At 41.8% G+C, this 24,277-nt stretch overlaps 1 protein-coding gene across 2 annotated transcripts in view; it reads right to left on the bottom strand.

Moving 5' to 3' along the window:
- The window catches only part of GOLGA4 (golgin A4), a 72,571-nt gene that overhangs the window by 35,736 nt on the left and 12,558 nt on the right, over window positions 1-24,277 (bottom strand). For both annotated transcript variants that reach the window (XM_044454895.1, XM_044454886.1), the window contains 8 exons: window positions 23,783-24,091; window positions 21,706-21,753; window positions 20,447-20,503; window positions 11,551-11,649; window positions 11,166-11,304; window positions 9,064-9,251; window positions 8,038-8,121; window positions 795-942 (listed from right to left, as the gene is read on the bottom strand). In XM_044454895.1, coding sequence (XP_044310830.1) covers window positions 795-942; window positions 8,038-8,121; window positions 9,064-9,251; window positions 11,166-11,304; window positions 11,551-11,649; window positions 20,447-20,503; window positions 21,706-21,753; window positions 23,783-24,091 — 1,072 coding nt within the window. The remainder of the gene's footprint in view (window positions 1-794; window positions 943-8,037; window positions 8,122-9,063; window positions 9,252-11,165; window positions 11,305-11,550; window positions 11,650-20,446; window positions 20,504-21,705; window positions 21,754-23,782; window positions 24,092-24,277) is intronic.

The raw sequence follows: 24,277 nt of genomic DNA on the forward strand, positions 1-24,277 counted from the left end.
AAGAGGAGCAAGAAAAGACAAGAAAAGGTGGCCTTTTTTCACTGCCAAAATTCAGTGGCAATTCACTAGTGACAACAGGATGTGTGACGAAGATGGAAATTGGCTCTCTATGGTTAATGCTAGAAAGAACACCACTGCTGAACCAGCATTGCACATTGATGGGTCTGGCTTCCAAAGTGCAAAGAATCTACTCCATGCCTCAGTGGATATGTTTTTCCTTTCACATTCATGTTTGCCACGGCGTAGGAATTTTTCATACAGCTCTTTGTTATTCACTAGTTATGTTTTCCAAGTTTTGGTTTATGTAATTCAATATCAAGACAACACGGAATACTGCCCCGGTTTTCACATGCAGCATTAGATACTAAATCTGGTTTTTAGTTTTCACAATAAACAAAATGTAGTGTTTTCAATTTATACAGAACATCCTAGCAAACATGGTAAGAAGAAAATACTTATTATGTTTATGTTAGAAATGAGGAAGACTTAAGTTGCTTCATATGCTAAACTATCATAATTCCTTATTTCTGATTTTATTTCTAAACTAGTAACTGGGGAAGGAAAGAGAGAGGGCATATGAGTTTCTACTGAGAACAAGGAACTGGAAAGAACATGATCTTCTAAAAGCAAACAGATACGCCAATACTTACTTACTCTTCAAACTATGATGTTAATTTAGATGGTGGGGAAATAAAGCAAATGGAAATATTATAATAGTTGATGACAAAGAGCAAACAAATGATGCCAAACAAAGTTTACAGCTTAAATATGAGACAATAACTGCAATTTCTTACCAGCTTTTTCAGACTTTTCTTTCTGTTCTTTCAGCTCCTCACTTTGCATAACAACTTGCTTGATATGAGCACGCAACTGGGCAATTTCTTCTTCCTTCATTTCCAGCGTTTCATGCATTTGCCGTTTTGTTTCTGCTATTACCATGCCCTATAAAATAGGAGATTACAAGCAGCAGAAGTATACTGTGTGAATATATAAATATAAAAATCCCACTGACTATCAGGACACAATTATTTTGGTTTTAAATCACCATATCTTTCTTGTATTAGAGCAAAGAGGAGAAGCATTGTGCCAAAGGAAGCACTAGCAAAAATTAAAATAAATGTACAGTGATTATAACCAAGGAGAGAAGACGATCTGATGGAATGTTAAAGTGCTCAGCATTCAGTTTGTGCATGGACAGTCCAATTTCTATGACAGTTCAGAGCCACGAAGAGAGCAAAATTATATTAATTTAAAAATGTTTACTTTGATAAGATTTGGACAGCACAAAAAAGCCACCCTAAGTATCCATGGGTTATCCTAGGGTACCCATGGTGGCTTTGTTGAAAAGAGCTAAAAAGTCACTCATCAAGAATGGCCAAAAACTGTACCAGTCTTCACAAGCAATTTCACTCTTTGAACTAAGCTTAGCAACAGATTAGGCTGTCCTGCTTTGGTATTTTCCTCCCTTGGACACATGTGAATGCACTCCTTCACTTATCAGAGTAGGGTTCCCCTCCACCTTCTTCCCCTTGTGAGTCCACTGCCTACACAGCAATTTTAAAGAAGCCTCAAGTTCTGCCTAGTTTTGTCTTTGTTGAGTCCTACCTCCACAGACCTACCTCAAGGTTTCTGAAAAGCTCCTAGAGAAGAAGCTTTTAAAAAATGAAGTAATGCAGGGGGTATGTTGATCTTGCACATTTTACATTTGATATGTAAAAATTTATTTAGTCTGTCCAATTTATTTGTACCAAGATCAACACATAAATCCTTTCACCACTGCTTCTCTCAGTAAACGGAACCCAAACCTAGCTAACCCTCCAATGGTCTTGCAGATCAATGTTTCTCTGCTCTTCCCCACCACTTACATTATATAAAGCATGGCTATGTAGCCCTTTCTTCTGCTCTGCTAAGATGTTTCCCTAATACTTTAAGCAACTCCAATGTGCATCCTCCCCTCAATTCAGTGTACTCCCCTTTTTCTCCTTCAATTCCTCCTGTCTCTACAGTTAGAACATTACAATACATGGCTACAAATGCATACTTTGGAAAGGAGTGAGGACTGAATAATGACAGAAGAAGCTGCTACTACTGCAGTGATGAAACTTGCTCTAACAGCCCTTATTGACCACCATGGTGACTAGGACATCCAATACCATGCCACTGCAAGATACTAATAGTGGATTCTATACTGGCTCTGCCACATCTCAAACAGGTTAATGGAAGATCTTCTGCTAGGATGGCCATAAATGCCTGCCTCTCTGAAAAAAGACTGTGATGCTTTAATTGGAGAAGGTGTAGTAGAGCAGCTTACAGCAGACCAACAGGTTGACTGTATACTGAAGTTGTTCGGACAAAGATGTTGGATGATGCTCAATTTTGTGGAACTTTTCACAGATCCTTTTCACTTCTGAATCCGGACAGCTGCGCCAGATTGGGGGCGGGGCGTAAGGAGGGGCCACAGGTTCAACTTGCCGGCTGCAGTCAAGCCGGGACAGGACAGGCCCACCACCACCGCCCGGTGACTGACCGGCCCCACAGATGTTGACCCGCCTGCTGATGCCGCCGCTGCTCCAACAGACGGCGGCCACCGCGGGACCAGGGACGCTGCTGGCCTGCGGCTCCTCCATCTGTGCTGGCAAGTTCTCCACAGGCCCCGCCCTTGTCCCCCTCCCCCCCCCCCGCATGGGTGGCAGCTGTGCCGGATTGGGGGCAAGGCGCAGGGAGGGGCCGCGGGCTCAACTCGCCAGCCACAGCCAGTGGTCAGCGGCCTTTGTTTGTGTGTTTTGCAGTGGGTGGGTTGGAGGGTTTTAATTGTATTTTATTGGATTTGTTTTAGTGACTCCACATCTGGCTGCTGCTTTTATGGGGTTGCCTGGGAAGCGCGTGGGCACCACCATTGGGGTGGTGTTGGGCAAGGGTCGATATGGCATTGGGGGTTTAACATGTCAGCATAGAAGGAGGGACAGATGATTGACACCTGTTCCTCCTTCTGGTTATTTCCCCAACCGGAAGGTTCCGGGTAAGCTTATCAACCACCCCTCGGGCCTGATGGTGCTGCTGCTCAATGCCAGGTCGGTCCATAATAAAACATCCCTCATCCACAACTTAATTATGGATGAGGGGGCCAACCTGGCTTGCATTACAGAGACCTGGGCGGGAGAGGGGTGGATGTAGCCCTCTCTCAACTGTGCCCACCTGGGTATCTAGTTCAGCACCAGCCACGACCCTCGCGGGGCTTCCTGTTCTCTCGAGACCGGGTCTAGAGTGCTTGGCGCTGGGCGATCAAGACAGATTGGGGATTCTGCTGGTGTACCGTGCACCCTTCTGCCCATCAGACTCCCTGCCTGAGCTGATAGAGATCGTCTCGGACCTGGTGTTGAAGACCCCCAGGATGTTGGCTCACATCCTGGCTCTGTGAGATGTGACGCTCCTGTTGGTGCTGGCGCATTGAGAAAGGAGGGGGCAAGCTGTCGTGGCGCCATGACTCACGTCTCCAATCAACTCACACAGCAGCCGGCAATAAAACTAAAGACTTTTATTTCTATTTGCTACAAGATTTATGATGCAACAGATAAGCTATGGCGAGGAGCTCCTTGCAGCTCAGTTGCCCCTTCCTTTCTGAACCCTATAGGAAAGGTCACATGGGTTTCAATCTACTGTCACATCTTTCTGTTCATGGGGGGACAAACTTCTCTTTTGTCGTCTCAATTGGTCTAAGTGATGCAATCTCCTCCTGAGCTGGGCGTTCCCTAAATTACCTGCCACATCTTCCTGTTCTCCAAGACTCTGTCCAGCAGCTTCAGAGTCAGGAGGCGGGGAGCAACTTGTTCAAACTCCTCAGAGTCCAGAGGAAGGGAAGCTGCACCCTGCTCAAAAAACTCAGAGCCAGGATGTGGGGAAGCTACTTGCTCGGAAGCAGAGTTGGGTGGCAGAGGGGCCGTTTGAGCCCTGAGCACCAAGTATAAATCCCCCTGCTCCAACGCCTGACTCTCACTGTGAGCTTTTGGCCCTCTCTCGTGTGTCAATGCCTCTGCCGAGCTGTTAGGCACGACAGTCTGACTCCCTTGTCATGGTCAGATCACTTCCTCATGAGGTTTGAGCTTGGAGCTGGCCTTTCCCTCTGTAAAGGTGCGGACCCAGTTGTGATGGTCCACCCTCGGAGCCGGATGGATCCGGATGGATTCCTGAAGGCTCTGGGGGATTTTCCGGTTGATAAAGCTGGCGCTCCTGTTGATGCTCTGGTTGAACTGTGGAATGGGGAAATGGCCAGAGCAATTGACATGATCACCCCTAAGTGTCCTCTCTTGCCAAGCAGAGCCCGTCCATCCCCATGGTATACATCTGAATTACGGGCGATGAAGCAGGTTGGGAGACGTCTAGAGCGTAAGTGGAGGAAATCACAGGATGAATCTGACCGAACACGCCTATGTGCTCATTATTGAGCCTATGCTGTGGCGGTGAGGGCGGCAAAGAAATTCTTCTCCACTTCCATTGCCTGCTCACAGTGCCGTCCAGCGGAGCTTTTTCGAGTGGTACATGGGCTGATATACCCTGGCCCTAAGAAAGATCCTGTACCACCATCAATGGCCTGCTATGATGACTTTGCTCAGCACTTTAAGGAGAAAATCACTCAGATTCATCACGAGCTGAACTCCACAAGTGATTCAGATCCTTTAGGGGAGATGACAATGACTCCGTCTGGTCAGATATTAATGGATGAATTTCAGTTACTGTGGCCCGATGATGTGGACAAGGTGCTTGGACAAGTAGGTCCTACCACCTGCTTACTCGACCCTTGACCTTCATGGCTACTGACCAAGCCCAAACACAGGATTGGTTCCTAGATCCTGGAGGTTATTAATGCCTCTCTGAGGGACGGCCAGGTGCCCACTCCTTTAAAGGAGGCAGTAATCAGACCTGTCCTAAAGAAGGTATCTCTGGATCCAGAGATGGCTGCCAATTATAGACCGGTGACCAACATCCCGTTTTTGGGCAAGGTGTTGGAACGGGTGGTGGTGGAACAACTCCAAGCTCTCTTGGATGAAACTGATTATCTGGACCCATTTCAGTCTGACTTCAGACCCGGGTACGGTACTGAATCAGCCTTGGTTGCCCTGTATGATGGCCTGTGCAGGGAGAGAGACAGGGGGAGTGTGTCCCTGTTGGTTCTCCTGGACCTCTCAGCAGCTTTTGATACCTTCGACCATGGCATCCTTCTGGATAGGCTGGCGGGACTGGGAGTAGGAGGCATTGCTTGGCAGTGGTTCTGCTCCTTCCTTGACGGTCGATTCCAGAAGGTGGTGCTGGGGGACTTTGGCTCTGTGCCATGGCAACTTTGCCATGGAATACCACAGGTTTCCATTGTGTCTCCCTTGCTATTTAATACCTACATGAAACTGCTGGGAGAGGCCATCAGGAGGTTTAGGCTGCAGAGTCATCAATATGCTGATGACACCCAGCTCTACCTCTCTTTTTCAACTAACCCAGGTGAGGCTGTGGCTGTACTGAACCAGTGCCTGGCCGAGGTAATGGGCTGGATGAGGGCCAGTAAACTGAAACTCAATCCAGATAAGATGGAGGTTCTCTTGGTGGGTGATTCAAGCTCCTGGGTAGGTGACTTGCGCCTTGCCCTGGACAGGGTTGCACTCCCTCTAAACGACAGGGTCCGTAGCTTGGGTGTGCTCCTCGACCCAGAGCTGTCCTTGGAAGCTCAAGTGACAGCAGTGGTGAGGAGCGCTTTTCTTCAGTTTCGGCGAATCCATCAGCTGTGTCCCTACCTGGAGGAAGATTGCCTAACAAAAGTAACACATGCATTGGTTACTTCCCGGCTGGATTTCTGTAACGTGCTTTACGTGGGGCTGCCCTTGAAGACAGTCCAGATACTTCAGATGGTGCAAAACAGAGCTGCCAGGATGCTGTCGGGGACTGGGCGTTATTTTCATATAACCCCAGTCCTCTATCAGCTCCACTGGCTTCCCATCAAAGTCCAGGCTCAATTCAAGGTGCTAGTTATTACCTATAAAGCCCTTAACGGATTGGGACCAGGATACCTAAAGGAACACCTTCTTCCCTATTTGCCCTCCCACCCCAACATCGGCAGCAGAAGCCCTCCTCCGGAAACCCTCTGTGAAAGATATTAGGAGACAGAGTACCCAGAAGAGGGCCTTCTCTGCAGTGGCGCCCCATCTATGGAATGCGCTCCCCAGAGAGGTCCACCTGGCACCATCATTATATGTTTTTCGGCACTAGGTTAATACCTTTTTATTTAATCAATATTTTAATATGTTTTAATATTGAATTTTAATATTGTATTTGCAGCCAGAGTGGGTTGTCGATTTATTTATGCTGTTAGCCATCCAGAGACGCTGGTAATTGGACGGCATACAAATTTTATAAATAAATAAATAGACCAATAGAAGGCTTATAACTCATATGAGAGAGAGAGAGAGAGAGATAGCAGAGAGAGATAACCGTTTAAAAGGTTTGGGTATGACCTTGTCCTTATGCTTTCAACACTGAGTGCCTCTCTCTCAGCATTAACTTCAGAGTAAAGAAATCTACTGTTTGCAAAATCTTCTAGGAAACAGTGCACATTCTGAATGAGTTCTACCTGTCTGACATCATACAGGTGGAGAATGAGAGAAAGAACATGAAATGAGTTCTATGAGCTAGGCTTTCCTTAGATGGGCTCACTGGAGTCCTCACACATTTGAAATTTCATTCTATCCACAGAGGGCTGGTGTTAGTATTGTCTTAGGTAGCACTCCTCATAGGAACAAAGGCTATAGACAATAAAGCTGTCAGTCACCATAATGTCCTATCAAGCTAATTTAAATTAATTGCCAGCACTGTTCCTTTCCAAGAATTGTCTGCATAACATGTTACTGCTAATGGCAAATCAGGCTGATAGCATAGGGGATTGGCATGAGGATGGAGACTTAGGTAGAAATATTTATTGTACACTTGGAGAAGAGTTGTTGTGAGATGGTGGCGAGATGTTAGCATGAGCAAAATATGATTTTTTTAGCTAAAGGAAAGCATCAGGAGAAGGAACCAGTGAAAAAGGATCCAGAACTCAAACCACTTGGACTGTTTGAAATCAGAGCAGAAGGACAAGGTCAAAGGAACAGTGAACAGTAGCCACTTCTGTATCTGTTGAAAGTAAAGGGGGGTTGCAAGGAAAGGATGATGAGCAAAACCCTCTTCTTGGGCTGGTGAAGAATAATGCTATCCATGGACAAAATAAAAACCACAACAGAGAACATAAGGGTTTACAATTTTCATCTGAAAAGCAAGTACAGGCAGGTATCAGTCTGCCAAAAGGCAGGGAGAAAATCAGAACATCCTCACTCAGAAGCCAGTAAAAGTGAAACATGCCCAAAGCACTCAGAGGCCAACAGCAAAAAAGGCTCTCAGCACAGCAAAGCAGCAAAGGATTACAGGGTGGGAATTTTCCCACTCAAGGTTCCTGGGATATGTATTGAGAGTAGGTGGACACGAGAATGCAAATGAAGCCAGGGCAAAACGCAGAGAGGCTGATTGTGTGTCAGCATTAAACACCTAATGACCAACCCACAGTGGCTTATTCTCAAGGTGGTTTACCAAGAAATGCTAATTCACCTACTGTCTTTCATCAATAATGTCAAAGCAGCTTATGAAATAATGTAAGTTATGTAAATATATATGGTTTTCTGAACTCTGGATTACTATTGTGTACCACAGTGCAACGTTTTACAGGTTACAGGTCTTCTAGGTGCCAAGGATACCTTGCAGACCTACATAATTGTGTAATGTAGTAATAAACTTAGTAGAAATTTCAACATTCTATAGCACATACTGCTCTTCCTAAATAAATGTTGCCACATTGAAATTCTACATAGCTATAACAGAATGAACATCACTAAATATGTTGAAGAATAAATTCTTTTAAGCAACAAAACAGCCTAGTGAAACTGTGATAATTTTATAAATTACATGGTAAGAACAGCTGGCACCTCTATAAAATTGTGGCAATTTAAAATTCACGGAAATACTTACCTTATCTTGCTCTAGCTGTTCTATTGAGTTCTTGGCATCACGGAGTTGAGTAATCAGTTTGGTCTTTTCAGCCAAATGAAGTTCCTGAGACAGGACAAGATGAACTTTACTGTACCCTTCTGAAAGTAACTCTTGTCCCCACAATGTGCAACAAGGCTTCACATTCTGATTTTTCATTCCGACAAGTGTACTGGACAGGTCGTAATAGGAAGATCAAACCACATAACTCTGGAAAACCATTTTCTTAGGATGTGCTTATTCTGAATGCTCATTACATATGGAAAAGAATGAAAAGACCAGTTGCCTTCTTCAAATTATAGTAATATTACAGATTTTGCACTAGTTTATTTCATTTTTACTTCTTATTTAAAGTGCTGACCTGGTTAGCATGCAGTAATAGCCTATGGGTTCAACAGTCCATGGACTGCTGGGAAGAAGCAGGAAAGGTGGGGAAGGGGGAAAGAGAGAGTGAGATAATCTCCAATGCACCCTCAACTTCTGCTTCTACTCAGCAACCTATGATTGGCCCCTTCATGGGTTGCTGAGCATGGTGTGCAAACCTGGCCAATTTTAGGATAAGTAAAACCAGTAGTGGCTACTATGTTGCAGGCAATGTGACCACTCTCTCTTGCTCACTGTCAACAATAAGCAAATGGGTCCACTTTCACCTCATTGCTCACTGAAAAGAACTCTGAAAGTAGCTGAGATAGTAGTTTGAGGAATACAAGACTTACTTCATAGGTAAACTTCCTGACACGTTTTTTAAAAATGCTAAGTAGGATGTGTCCTGTTTCCCATTTTAAGGAAGACTCAGTCCAAGTTTTGCATATGACATCCCACTGGGTTCAGCAACTACTATTCTTTTGTTAATTCAGATAACAGACACACACTAGTGTTAACTACCGCTTGCCTTTCCATACTCTGAAATTTACAATATGCCTGTGGATAGCCCATGTTTCACCATGTGTTAAGCAAAAGGAATACATGTCATGCATAAGTTGATAGGATTGTTGTCTTTTTCAGTACCTTCATTTTTTCTAGCTCCTGAAGTCTCTCATCTAGTTGTTCCTGCAGTGCTTCTTTCTCACTGGTTAGTTGTGCCGTGCGCTCTTTATGTGATCGAATTGTTTCTTTGCATCGATGAAGCAGGTTCTCTTGACGTTTTACTCGCTGAGTAAGATTTTCTAGTGTTTGAGCAGAATCCCCATCACCACCTACAAAAAACAGAAAATTATGTTAAATTCATATGTCTGACAACCACGTAGTTGCTGAAGAACTGATTCAAATGTTCTGGCAGCCCACATTATTATTTTATTTCCTACATTCCTTACCTCTCCCTTTGACCCTGAAAGTTAACCTTTTTTTCCCCCTTTTGGGGAACCAATTTCTGTGGTGCAATGGGGAGCAGCAGGGTTGGCATGTGGCTTGCAGACTGCATGTTCGCTACTCCTGTACTAAACAGTAATTGGTCAAGAGCACAGCCACTTAAATGCAGCCTTACCCTGATCAATTAGAAATGAGGCTAGATCAATCAGAAATGTAGGGTTCCAGCATGTCTCTTCCACAGGCAACCAAGTTAAACTCTTAAGAGTTTGCATTGCTATGAAATGTTTTCTGGATAATATCACTCTTGATGACGAACAAGAGTGCACAAGGCACAGGAAACTGAAATGGGTGTGCAAAACAGTTACGAGTTACCCTCAACCTGCTCTCTCCTTTTGTCATAGCGACTGTGGTCAAGGACTAGCTTCAATGGACCTTCTGTTCTCCAAGCCCCTCACAAGAGTCTTCTCTTTTCCCCTCTCTCGTAAATGTACTCCTGAACCTTTCTCTTCATCTCTCCTAGTACATTAGGCCCACAAATTGTCCAAATTCTGTAACTCCCCTCAAAACTATAGCCCAGCTTAGTTCGGCCTAGATGATCCACACATGTCTTAACTGACCATGCACTACACATCTCAGCCTCTGAACAGTCTTTAAAGCTAATTTCCCCACCATTCAAACCCAGTGGTCGGATCTCCATTTCACTACTGTGCCCAATGATTCACAGCACATGTTCTTGCTTTTAATCTATGAACTTATCACAGATATTTTAGAATTATCTAACAATCCTTTAACCAGCTAATTTTTCCTGCAACCTGATTATTGTATTTATTTATTTTTATTCTACCATGTTTTCAAAGAAACCCCTTTGTATGTATCACTGGGTCACTTCTTCCAAGATGGGCAATTGCTAAGGATAAACGGTCTCTTAATGAATGTGACTCAGGACATATGTACTGTACATATGTCAAGAGAGCACATTCAGTAACAAAAAACTGAGTAAAAGTGCTGATTATCCATGAGCTGCCAAATGTTTGTACTGTGCTTTAATATAATAAATTCATCCACAGATTTTTGGATGACAAAAGTTACAAAACCATATATTCTTTCACTGCCAGTATTGCTGTATTTGTTCAGTTCTTAAAAATATATTGGGTTGGTTCCAGACCTGCTCTCAGTAGAGTTCCACTTGCATTAGTGGAAAGTTAGGACCTCTGTAGCAGCATGAGAGGTGATGGTAGAAGCTGCAGGGTGGATTGGCAAAAAATTGCTTCCCAACCTCTTCCTTGAGAATGCGAATTTGACTGCAAGGATGGGCAGAAATCAATTCAGAATTTATTGGTAGTCAAACAGAGGTGTTTTGACTGAAATAGGTTAATGTCTAGCAATTACGTAGCAATGGGAAACTAAAGTCCTTGATGACCATAATGTTCAGTGTTAGGGCTGATCATGGAATATGGTCTAAGGGCTCATGTTTCAGCAAATGAATCAATCAGCAATAAGGGACTACATGGGATTCCCTATGTATGACAGTCTGAGTACCATGAAAAAAGAAAGATGGAATATAAATGTACTCAATACATTAAAATAGAAAACATACTGCTGATGATCACTATATATTTGGATCACTAACTAATCTGGATTACAGTAATATTGCCTGCCCAGCTTCTCAACATCAATCATATCATCAAAAGGCAGATGAAGCTAGCCAAGCTGCAGTGGTCCAAAATAAGAAAACAGTTCTAAAGCAGAAATTTTCTAATAATTAATGTAAATAGTTACATTTTTTAAAAACACCAACCTACCAGGACTCCCTGGTTGCAAGGCGTTCTCTGCATTTATGTCCTTTGTTGGGCTCTGAACTTGTGGTTGAGTTTGAACATTTGGATCAGGTAATTCAATACTTATTTGTCCATTCTGCAACCGTTGTTTCAATAAGGACACCTGGATAATCAACAAAACAATAGCTATTCAGCGACAGTGACAGACATTTCTTCCTCATACTTTCCTTTCAAAATTTGAACTTAAGTATTAATGCTTTCCAGTATGCCCACAGGGCCTAGCTTGTGCTAGCTGTACACAAGCAAGGCCCAGTGTACATCTTGAAATGCATATCAACATATTAAATAATTTTACATATTATCATCCCTGCCCTTCTTTGGAAGCCTCTCTCTGATCAAGCATGGTTACCTGAGTTTGCAGGACACTGATGAGTTGATCCTTTTCTTCTAATGATGCATCAAACTCTTCCTGAAGATGCTTTTTGGCCTGTTGATCCATCTGGAGTTCCTAAGAAACCATGTTTCACAAATATGTGTAACTGAAAAAATCTGAAACAACTTAAATCAATTTTAAAGTGTTATTATAAACAAAACTCACAGGCACATTAAGAAGAAGGGGCAGGGTATCCCCTTGATACTGTATTAGCCAGTTAAATTTGACTTTTCTCTGCATTCTGGGCTGATCAAGGAGGCTATGACGTGCACCACCAGTCACCTTTCCTCCCATGGCCTCTCTAAATCTGTCTCCACACACTTCAGTCATGTTCTACTCTTGTTAACTTCTTCCAATATGGATCCTGTTCTGCTCCAGGATCTACCCTTTACAGTTCACATTCTTTTTGTCTTGAAAAATTAAGTGCTCCCAAACTGCTATAGGGCCAGATATCAATTATAAACATTTTCAAATACTTTATTGCCACCTCTTCAAAAGCAAGGAGGAAAAGGTTGCAATCAATCCAAAGCAAGCTCACAATGGGACTTAAGCACAAAAACTTAAGCACAGAAGGGGGCAGCATCAACTCCTAACCCTCCCCATGTGAAAGAGCAAGACATTATAAAACTAGTGATACAGTGATACACATTTTTTTACTATTTTTGAAATTGTGTTCCAGACACACTTCCTGTCAAACAATTGATTTTCCTCTTCAGTAAACATTTGCTGGGTACTATTGGGCAAGTCGCACAGCAAATTCTCAATTTACATTGAACAAAAAGACCTAATATGCCTGAGTAGTGTCCTAGTTTCCAATCCTGCTTTGTGGGGCAAGCACAAACCATAGTTTGCTGTCTCAACTGAAAGAACAAGTTATGAGAGGACTACACCAGGGAGGGAGAAAAGGAAGAAAGGAGCCATGGCTTGTGGATAAATAACAGATTGGGACTGGGGGTTAGGGCACATGAACTCAAGGATACAAAAATTCCTGCTAGTTTTCATAATCATAATCAGCTGTGGAATATAATCCATCTACAATACTGCAACAAAACTATATGCATTTTCAAGGCAAATAATGGGTTAGAACCAGCCTTAGTCATACTTAGAATGGACCAGTTGAAATCAATGGAACTTAGATTAGACCCATTACATAGAACTCAAATCTCATTCATTTTAATAGGTTCACCAGTTCAACTAAGTCTAAATATAACCCATACTTTCATCAGACTGAAGTAAGCTACACATTAATAACTCAAGCCTTACCTACAGCAACATTATTAAATATTTTGCTTCTTTTTTACTTGTACAGTGCAATCATATATTTACTCAAAAATAAATCCTGCTAAGACCAACAGAATGTAAGCAGGTTTGTAGTTCCAATCTTTAATTTGTCTACTGACTTCTGGCTATTTTTTTCTTTCTAAATTAAGGCTCATCTTTTTTCCTACCTACATATATTATTTATTTTGTTCACCCGTAGAGTAAGGAAACTACACACAATAGATTTCCCAGAATACTAAATAAAACAAATTATTAAAATCTAGCACCTATGAAAACTCTTCAGGCTTGATATTTTGGAATTAAACAAGAGCAGGAGTGGGCAGTTCAGGGCAATCTGGACACCAGACTGCACTTTTGCTGCTGTCCACAGAACTGTGTGGTGCTGATAAAAAAAAGGGGGTGGGGAACCAAATCAGTACTGCTAATTAGATTAAATCTAGTTTATTTGCAAGGTAAATCTGGTATTCAAATTTACCACTCTGTGGTGGTAAACAGCTGGTGGCAGCATGACAGCAGAACCAGTACCAGAAGTAGCACCTATACATGGAAGAAATGGGGATTAAATTACTGGATTAATTTGTATTTGTGGCATGTGCTTCCCCTTGGAAGCTGAACCTGAACTGTTTTTCTACACCCTCACATTTTACATGCTTAACATATTTAAGTGTTTTATAAATACCCTAATGAAACTAGTTATTAAATAATTTGCTTAAAAAGCTCTAAGCAGATTGTTTAGCAGTTGTGTAGAAAAGTTTCTATGCTTCTTATAACTCACGGTCTTTTCACTAAAGACCAGTTCCCTTTCAACCCAACTCTACTCCACAGTCGCATAATATGAGTGTTCATATAATAGTTTTCTTTCTTTTTTTAGCAATTGTGTGGGTTTGTTTGTTAGCACTCATGTGTATGGTTATTCTTTTCTGAAAGGAACTATTAGAGCTGTAAGAAATTAAACCTTCTGATAGGAAAAGAACAAGAGATTACTAATAATTGAACAAAGATTAATTAAACTCTAGAAATGTCATCTTGTTATCATTTGCTCATGAATGCCTTTAATTCTTCTGTAAAGTGAGAATTGTTCTAATCAATCCACTACAAAATCTACCATAATGCAGTCAGAAAAAATGATGGAAGCAGCAGAAACTAATTCGATTTCCATATACATGGTAATAGACAAATGAAATTCTTCTAACACAGCCTTCCTCAATGTGGTGCCTTCCAGAAGTTTCAAACTACAACTCTTGGCATTTTTAGGAATGACTATGTCAGTTGGTTCCAATGGGAGACGAAGCCCAAAGTATCTGGAGGGAATCAAGTTGGAGATGAGTGTTCTAACATAAGGTTCTCGTGCTTTGCAGACTGTTTTCTAGAAAGAATATGATCTTTCTGCCCCTACATCAACCTTCAACCTAATTTTATTTTTCTAAGGGGACTAGGAGATCCATTGGGTCCTTGCTGTTTCATTTCACTACAAAACAGCGCTTCTAAAATGGTGAGGTAGAAATGAATACATACCTCTTGATTAGTATGTAGCTTCTCAGGAGTTCCAGAGGCAGATGGTGCCTCCCTCTCCAATTTGGGCAGTCTGAACATCTGGCAATGGACTCCTGCTGGTCCACACTGGATTTCTGGGGATGAAGGAAGTCTTCCTGACTCATCTTACTACTCTTGTCTGCCAATTTGTTGGGAAAAATGGAGATCAGATAGAACCTCTCAGTTTCCCTGGGCAGGAGTTCAAGAGCGTATTAGAGATGCCCTGATCTACTGTTATACTGCCAGAGCTGGATTACAAGTCCATGCTACACATCCTCTCATCTAAAAGTATCTTCATGCACAAACATATGAAAATTTCTGAAAGTTGGTTTGTCATATAAGTGCCACGGGGCTGCAGCAGCACAGAAAATAGTGTATATTTAGAAGACTGTGCACAGGTTCAAAGCGTTTGTAGAAACAGCAATAGAGGGTATAATATTTCCACTTGACAACTATGGCTACAGGATAAAACAGAAAGTTTTTTGTACAATGCTTGGGACAAAAAAGTACTTATGAGAAAAATACAAAATATATGTAGCTTGTCGACCATACAATTATCAAGTTTTGTGCTGTTCTTCTAGTGTTGATGTTTCATAAACCTGCTGTGCATCTTCATAGGAACCCAATTAATATAGCCGTCCTATAAGATTGCTTATTCCTAGGGAAACAACCTAATGTTCTCTAGATCTTTTGGACCATAACTCCTATGTCTATTGGGACAGGCAAGCTGAAACTTATGGGAGTTATAATATTACACATCGGGAAGATACCAGGTTGTTTATTTCTGGCCTAAAGGATCTACTCTGAATTACTTGGGAAAACATAATAATTTTCACATTGAAATACAAATGCACAGCTGAAGACTGTAAGATATTCCTTTCCAAACTAGAAATGAGTAACAGCTAATACTAACTTTAATGCAGTTTAAATGAACAATTATTAAGTCTTTGGCTGTGTCTTCAACATCCGTTAACAGATGATAAAATTATCCCCAAGGCACAAAGGTCTTCAACCATTCATTCCTTTGCATCAAACTGCAGTTAATACAAGAGCCGACTAGGTCAGGTTAGTGTTTTTAAAAGAGCAAGTTGGCAAAACTATGCATTAGACAGTTTCCAATATTCTTAAAATAAATATGATGAATAGAAAAGGTAACATTTGATTTCCTGTTGCATAGTTTGCTTTTAAAACTGATTTGAGAAAAGAATGCTATGAAGTTTGTGCTTAAAAACCAGATTATAGTAATAAACCACTATCTGCAAAGTATACATTTACCTGAATTAGACCCCACCTGGTAAAAAGAGGAGAGATAACTTTTCATATTCCAAGAGTGAGTACTAAAGTATTTTTGCTGCACAGGACAAATATAAGCACCCCTGCATGGACTGCTTCATTAAAATATCGTGTAAAATGTTTTGTTTTGCTACTGGTTTAGTGTTCCAACCTCCTAAATTACTCAAAACTAGGTTGGTTGACATTTACGTACTTCCAGGTCCTAAGAGTTTGTTGGTGCTAAGGCAACCCAATTGAATATAACAAGATGCGGAACGCAGTGACATCACTGTGGCAGTTTGTATGCAGAATGTGCCCATCTAGTTTCAAAGGGAGGGAAGTATTTTTAACTCAACCAGTGCAACATACATGAATAAATGTCAAGAACTACTGCTGTAATTTCCTATGTAGTGAAAGACACTAATTTCCTATTTCAAATGCATCATCCTTATTTGTATGTCTGATTAATCTCATCTCTCAGTACACTGAAATCAAAACATTTACTTTTTTATAGTCAGGTCAGCTAATGTCTGCATCCTTTCTGGAACTGAGCAAAGTGGGCAGAAGCAGGGAAAGGGGCCTCCTACTATTAAGAATAGGCTCTCATTTACTGACTCAAAAATAACAAATTCCAGCTCACTCCTGGAACAAATCAGGAAACAAACATCCATGGGTTCTTATTATTCCAGCTGTCTTCACATTATTACACATTTATTTATTTTTCAATTTATATCCTGCCTTTTTCCTACAAAGGGCTCAAGGCAGCTTACATCTCCTCCTCCATCTTATCCCCACAAAAACCAACCCTGTGAGGTAGTTTGGGCTGAGAGTGTGACTGGCCCAGAGTCACCCAGTTGGCTTCATGGCTGAGTGGGGACTAGAACCCAGATCGTCTGAGTCCCAGTCCCATGCTCTTAACCACTACACCACACTGGCTCTCCTACACCACACATCAATCAGAACAACTTGAAGAACTAAATTTTAGAGGCCCTTGGAGTACAAGTCAGTATAGTTGCTACTGTTTTTTAAGCAGTTACAAATTACTTCATCATTTCAGGAATGGCTCTTCAACTCCGTAATAAAAAGGAGATTGTATGTTATTACAGAATATAATGTTGAAAATTTTGCAGTTACTCTCATGAAAATTAATCTTCCAAAATGTTTTGGAGTCTAATAAACCCCAGTCAAGCATGGTCAAAAGCAAGGAATGATCAGAGTTGGAGTCTAAAACATCCGCAGGACTACAACTTGCATATTCCTGGCATACAGTGTGCTAGGGTTACTTAAATTAAGCTTCAAAGAACATACTGCTGTGGAATACCTGTTATACAGTGAGTGACTTTTACTTGGTTTACAAGATGGAAAAATGAATACCCACCAGCTATAAAGCAAAGGTATGCAACCTTTTTGGTCAGTGGGTCATTTGGCAATGTGACACTGTTCTTGGCACCACCACAAAATGGCTGCAATGGAAGGCATGGCAAAAGCCAAATAAACTCCCAGAAAAAATGAATACATGGAAAAGGTAGGGTCTAAGCCCCAACATACTATGACAACTCTTTTGAACCTACAGTTTTCAACACCAATAGAACTCTATTTCAAAATACTCCCAGTTGTCAATAGGGAAAATAGATGTCTTTTCTTTTTAAGCGGAAGGGTCAAAGAACTACGGTAAATGCCAAGAAAGCTGCTGCCCAATGGCACCGCACTGCCTACTCCTGCCATTGACCCATAATATAAAAACTGTATTGGGGAAAAAAGAAAATGATTGTTTACATGTGAAAATGAACCCGATGTACATATCTGAAGTGATGAGGAAAAAATATTTCCTGTACTCTTTGTCTGTGAACCTTTCATGGCGTGACATCCAAAATTGCACAAGATCTTTCCTTCCCCATCTTCCCTGTTGCAGCCTCCTATACCCCACACCTAAATCATTTCCAAAGGTAAGAGAAAAGCTGCAGAACATTATAAAATCTGTCTCAACAGGCTACAACACAAGTGGGAAAGCACTGCAATTTGGAACTTTGAATGGACAATACAAAATCCCTCTTCCCAGTTGCAGGTGCTTTCCCCATTGCTTCAAGAAAATGCCCAGGATTTCAGCTGATTCAATGACCCTGTTCTGGCATTCAAGATAAGGCACGAGGGCTTAAAGTTTGTCCTGGGACAGCCAGGATGCATGTTCACTTTATTTGATTTATAACCTGCCTTTCTTTTCTTACAAATAAGTCAAAGTGACTAACATAATTCTTCCTTCTGCTCTCAATCTTACCCTCACAGCTACAACCCTGTGAGGTAGGTTGGGCTAAGAGTCTGAGACTGGCCCAAAGTCACCCAGTTGCTTCCACGGCTGAGCGGGGACTACAACCCAGATCACCTAAGTGCCAGTCCTGCACTCTTGACTGCCATACCACACTCATAGTTCCAGTAAAGCCAAGCAGACCTCCATTATTACAAGCCTTGTTGGTTTGACACAGCATGGTCTGACGTTAATGAACTGGGGCATTTTTACTGCTCCACTGCATGTGTTGCATGTGAAAATGGCAATTATTCAACCAGCACTTCTACTAAGAAATAAATTTACTTTCTGTAGAATATACATATGCACAGTGCATGGTGGATAGTTTCCAGTGTTAAAAAATAATGCATTATCTCAAATCAAGGAATGCTATTGCTAATTAAAATGTAGAAGTGTAAAAGCCCTGCCTTCCTCCTGAGAAGGGAGTCCAGGGATGAGAGCTCAATGGTTAACCAAGTCAGCAACCTCTGTTGTTTTTTTCTCTTGATTAGGCCCTGGTGAAGAGACAACTGGAAAGGCTGAATGATCTACTCCAGGTCTTGGGAGGATGCTAGTTCCATCCCAGGGACAACTGGTCAGGCATTATTGCTTTGACCTTTTGATGCCTGACTACCTGCAGTTGTGATACAGCCCTAGTAGGAGATGGTGGTGATCCTAGGACTGGTTGCTAGATGTCACCATGTTGTCAGAGAGGGAGTTAAAATTAAAGGCACCAGAGGTGCGCTTTCGTCTGCTTCTGAACTGGGAACTGACCAGAGGTGTTTTTCTGGGCTGGACCTCCACTCTCAGGAGATACGAGGGACGTTCAATGTATTCTCGGTATCAGCATGAAGAAAAAGGAATAATACATTGAAATAATTTTTATTTTTCAATGTAATCCCCCATAACTTCAATACACTTATTACATCTAGAAATTAACTTTTCAATTCCCTGTAAAAAATACTCTTCCTCCTTGTCTAAAAAATGTGTGTTAATTGCCGCCTTGAGCTCTTCATCGTCGGAAAATCGCTTTTCATGAAGATCTTTTTTTAAATTCGGGAATAGGTAGTAGTCACTGGGGGCCAGGTCCAGGCTATAGGGTGGGTGGTTTATTTCTTCGAAACCAGAGTCTCGCACAACAGCCTTCGAAACACGCACCGTGTAAACGGGCACGTTGTTGTGAAGAAGCAACACACCTGCGGTCAGTTTTCCTCACCTTTTTTCTTTAATTGCTTCTCTTAAATTACCCAGAGTGGTTGTGTAAGATGCTGCGTTTATGGTTTCACCTTTTTTCGTGTAGTTGATCAATAAAATTCCCTTTGAGTCCCAAAACACTGTGGCCATGATTTTTCCGGCCGATGGAGTAACTCTGAATTTCTTCGGAGGGTCAGCACCTTTTTTATGCTACTGCATGGACTCCTGCTTACTTTCAGGGTCATAATGAGGAACCCAAGTTCCATCTCCAGTAACAATCCGGTGGAAAATACTCAATGAATCTTCACCACAGAGCTCTAAAACTCTCTACAGCACTTGTGCTTGTTTCTGTGGCGCCATGAGCATTTGCGGCACGCATCTTGCACAGACCTTTGAAAGGTTAAGATGGTTATGAAAAATAGTACATATGGTACCAATGGATAGGTTTGTCATCTCCACTAACATTTGGATTTTTATTCGGGCATCTTCCAATAAAAGTTGCTCAATTTTTTTCACATTTTCTTTCGTAGTGGCAGTAACCAGTTCTCCCAAGTGAGGGTCATCTTCAATGCTTTCTCTGCCCCTTTTAAATTCACTTGGCCACTTTTGAACAGCAGATAATGAAGGTGCAGAGTCCTGGTAAATGGCCACCATCTCTTCGTGAATGATTTTTTGACTTTTTCCTTGTTTTGTAAGGAACTTAATCACAGTGAGGTCGATTTTCTTCAACATTGTCACGTCAGTCATCATGGTCGTCTTTCACCGAGGATTACTAGGGAACTAATCACACTTATTTGAAATTTTGCATGTATAACCCTTCAGATAGTGTCATTAGCTAATGAAATAATTAAATTACCCACATCAATAGCAATTCAACCCAATACCGAAAATACACTGAACACCCCTCGTACATTGCCTAGGTGATATAGGGAAGGGTTAGTATTTATTATTTTTTGTCAAGATATGGTACTGATTATTCTTTTGTTGTTCCTGTTTCCTTAGATTATTTCCTTTCTCCTTCCCTTTTAACTCTTTTGTTCTTCCTTTTTAAAGAAACACTTTTTACCCTTTTAGTTTGGATTATTCAATGGATTCAGTGCCCAGACCAAGAGGCAGCTTCCTCAAGGTGCACAGAGACTGGACCCCCTAGCAAGGTGGCTGGTGGTGTAGCTCAGTCTCCCTTGACACCTACTATAGTGGTATCTTTTGTTAATGGAATTTTTCACTAGAAAATACAAATATGCATATGTATATTATAAATTCTCAGAGTTTTGCTGGAAGATCACACATATAGCTGGAATTAAGAGTTACCTCTCGCAATTCACCAATTCTGCGAAGTGCTTTATCTTGACTCTGGCTCAATATTCCCTAAAATAAAATAAAAATGATGAAAATTTTGAAAAATCCAACACATGAAAACAAAATACAAAAAAATTTCTGTGGTACATAGAGCCTCCAAATCAAGCTACTTTGTACAGTGGTACCTCGGTTCACGAACACCTTGGTTCATGACCAAATCAAGTCGCAAACAACAATTTCATGAAAATTTTGACAGGGGTCGCAAACTCCGCATTGCCTGGTGACCAAGATCGCAGCCATCTTCCCCCCCCCCCCCGCCCCATCGCCAGAGTGGGGAGATGGCCATGATCACAGTTGTGTTTGTGCAGGGAAGATATGCGTGATCACGGGCGCACTCCTGCAGGAAAGACAGGCACAGTCTCAGCCATCTCCTCTCTCCCCAGCCAGCACGATCACGGCTATCTCCCCGCCCCCGAGTGGGGAGACGACCACGATCATCCTGGGGGCGGCGGGGAGATGGCTGAGATTGCGATCATCTCTCCTTCCTCCCAGCGCGCCCCATTCGTGCCTGCCTCTCCCTCCCCCAGCGCACCCCGTTCGTGCCCGTCTCTCCCCCACCCCCCCAGCGGGGCAGTATGACAGGCACGTGCAGGGATGACAGGTGCAATCTTGATCATGCTGGGGAGATGGCCATGCTTGTGCTCGGGGTGCGGAGGGGGAGATGGCCACGATCTTTGTTGTTCTTTGTCACTTTGCTTCACATTTTTCTGATTAAAAAAAGAAACGGTTTCAGAACAGATTAACCTTATTTACATTGAACCTTATGGGGAAATTTAACTTGGCTCACGACCATTTTGGGTCAAGACCAGAGTCCTGGAACGGATTAAGTTCGTGAGCCAAGGTACCACTGTACTATCATTTTTAACTTATACATGCTACTAGCTTTGTTCCTACTGTGAAATTCACTGCCACAGAAGTAGCGAGAAGTGAAGGCAAACAATGGCTGTTAAGCCTTGATGGTCAAATGTAATCACTATTATCAGAGCTGACATTCCTGTGTACACCAGTTGCTGAGGGGCTTGGGCAGGTGGAATTCTTATACCCATTCTGCTTGAAGGATCCTGTGGGCAGGTGAATGGAGTGCTGGACTGGATGGGCCATTGGTCTGATCCAGCATGGCTTCTCTTAGGTTCTTTTCAGAAGTATTAGTTTCTGCAAAGCAGTACATCCGAACTGTGAAATATGTTCAAGCAATTAAGTCTGTTTCTTACCTGTAACTTTTTCTTTTCTCTTTGCACAGCCTGATAGGCAGTAACTAGCTAAAACATATAAAACACAGGTGGCAATTAGGACAAACTCTGTATGTAAATCTACTGTAAATCTAACCTTATTCATGCAAAGTAATTTAACTGAATTATTTCTTATCTAAGAAAATCTTCCCCACCACCCATTTTTGAATTCAATGTATTATCTAACCCTGTAATATTATAAAATAATAAATATTAATACAGGATTATTTTCAAAGTTGATCCAAAAGGACAGCTATCACAGAATTCCTTTGGCAATCTCATCCTCCACTTTGAACTGGTGGTTTTTACAAATCATCAGTACATGGAAAAATACTACTTTAAAAGCATTAGTACAAACACATTTAACAACAACTGACAAAGACAGTAAGTAAATTGATGTTATGTATGGTAACTAGGCTGTAAATTATACTGGTGATACAGATACATAATATGGTGGTAGAAGCAATGAATGTGCAGAGAATACCTGAGACATCTAAGGATATATATATATATCACTTTGCAGTCTATTCCCCAAGTTGCATTAAACATCTTTAACAGTTATCATTGACAGAAGGTCATTCAGTGATACAAGTAATTGTAGCGTTCACCTTCACCATACTATTAACCACAAGAATAGTCCTTTGCTCTTCCCCACAGGACTGAATAGAAGCAATTAAAATACGGAAGGGATACATTTGGGTGCATGATAACTTTTTCTGTAAAACCACTGTATGCGATGAGACACACTAATCTCTTCTTCTCTGTGTCCCAGATTGCAAAGTGTTAGCTTTGTTTCACAGAAGTGAAAAGGATCTATTGAGAAGCTATCCAGCCCATAACTGAATGGTGTAACACTTTCACGTGCTAAACCTCTTACCAGACCAGTGATGGCGAACCTTTAAGAGACCGAGTGCCCAAACTGAAACTCAGAATCCACTTATGTATCGCAAAGTGCCAACACTGCAATAAAACCTAAATTTGCTGACCACCAGCACAAGAGGGCAACGTTCCACTGACCACCAGCTTTTGGCCAGCCCTGAGTATATTTCCTCAGGCATCTGAGTGTATTTCCTACCTTCTGCTAAAATCACAACGGGTTGTGCAGACTCGAACCAGCGACCTTTCGATCAACCAGCCCAGCAGCACAGCAGTCTAAACCACTGTGCCACCCTAAAATCACAGTCCATGCAAATCCCTGGCCACTCACCTCACCTGCTAGTTGCCTGGAGCCCTTAATCTTTCTGAATATGTGCATGGCTGCTGGAGCGGATCGCTCCATGCCCCTTTGGGCACGCATGCCATAGGTTCGCCATCACTGTATTAGACTATTTTAAGGGCTAGTTCACACATGCTTAGGCCACCCTGAAAATAAGCAACACTTTACTTGCACTGGGGCCTGCATGGCTTGCTTTCCCCTTAGTCTACCTGCACACTCTTGGTACACATCCCATGGGCATTTGCAGAGCAACCTAAACTGTCTACTCTGCTAATAAGAGCAACTACAATCACTAGTGGAGAACTTATTTTGTACTCTTTGCATGATCCATCTTGCACTGATCTGAATGTATGTTTAATTTAAAATATTTGTGAGCATTTGGGGTACAAAAGAAAAAAATTAAAAGATGGCAAACTACTCAAGCACTTTAAAGGCTGTCAACTCTGAAATCATGGAACACAAACTCAAGAAAGGAAACAAAATGGAGGCCACAGTGAGTTCATGGTTGGCAAAGGGGACACCAAGCCAGTGACAATCATTCCATGATCACTTGAGCATCACTGGGGCAGCTCTTGGAAAGCTTGGCAAAGGTGGCTCACACACTGCTTTCCTGTTGCCATGATGAAGCTGGCTGCCTAAATTTAAACACCACAACAACCTGCTGCTGTTGATACAACAACCCCAATTAATCTAGAAGAGTTAATTTGACAAGAGAAGTCACTGTGTAAAATAACATCCCAAAACCATTCTCCTCCTGACAGAAACACTCTGGAATTATTCTCTCTCATTCAGTTAGCTCTCTTAATTCCCATTTTATCCACAAAATTGATTTTTTTTTTTTACCTCTGAATATTTTCCTCTGTAGCTGCCTAAACTTCTCTCCATCCTACGCAACCGTTGCAATAGCTGTTCCTTGGGGAGACTGTCCACATTTCCAGGCAATTCTTCTGCTTCACTTTCAACATCAGAGGGTGGATCAAAAGTTGGACTCTCAAAGTCCAGTTTGTTCAGTGAATCTCTTGAGGAAGTCCGGACTAAAGATTCTTTAGAAGAAGAGCGAAACAGTGACTCTTTTAAGGGGCTTCGAAACAATGATTCCATTGAAGGAACTCGAAGCTGAAGCTTCTGTGCAAAAGACTGGACATCACTAGGCTGTAAGTAAATAAATAAATAAATAAATAAGCAAGCAATGTAAGGACTGAGTTTCAAGACTTCAAGATATACAGATATCAAAATATACTGCAGTATTTGAAAAATATTATACTATCTGGACCAATATACATCTGAAAGTAAAGAATTTGCTATGAAGTACTACATTCGTTTATGAATCAAGGTTTT

Source organism: Varanus komodoensis, unplaced genomic scaffold, assembly GCF_004798865.1.
Source record: "Varanus komodoensis strain SLA01 unplaced genomic scaffold, ASM479886v1 scaffold10, whole genome shotgun sequence".
Classification (NCBI taxonomy): Eukaryota; Metazoa; Chordata; class Lepidosauria; order Squamata; family Varanidae; genus Varanus; species Varanus komodoensis.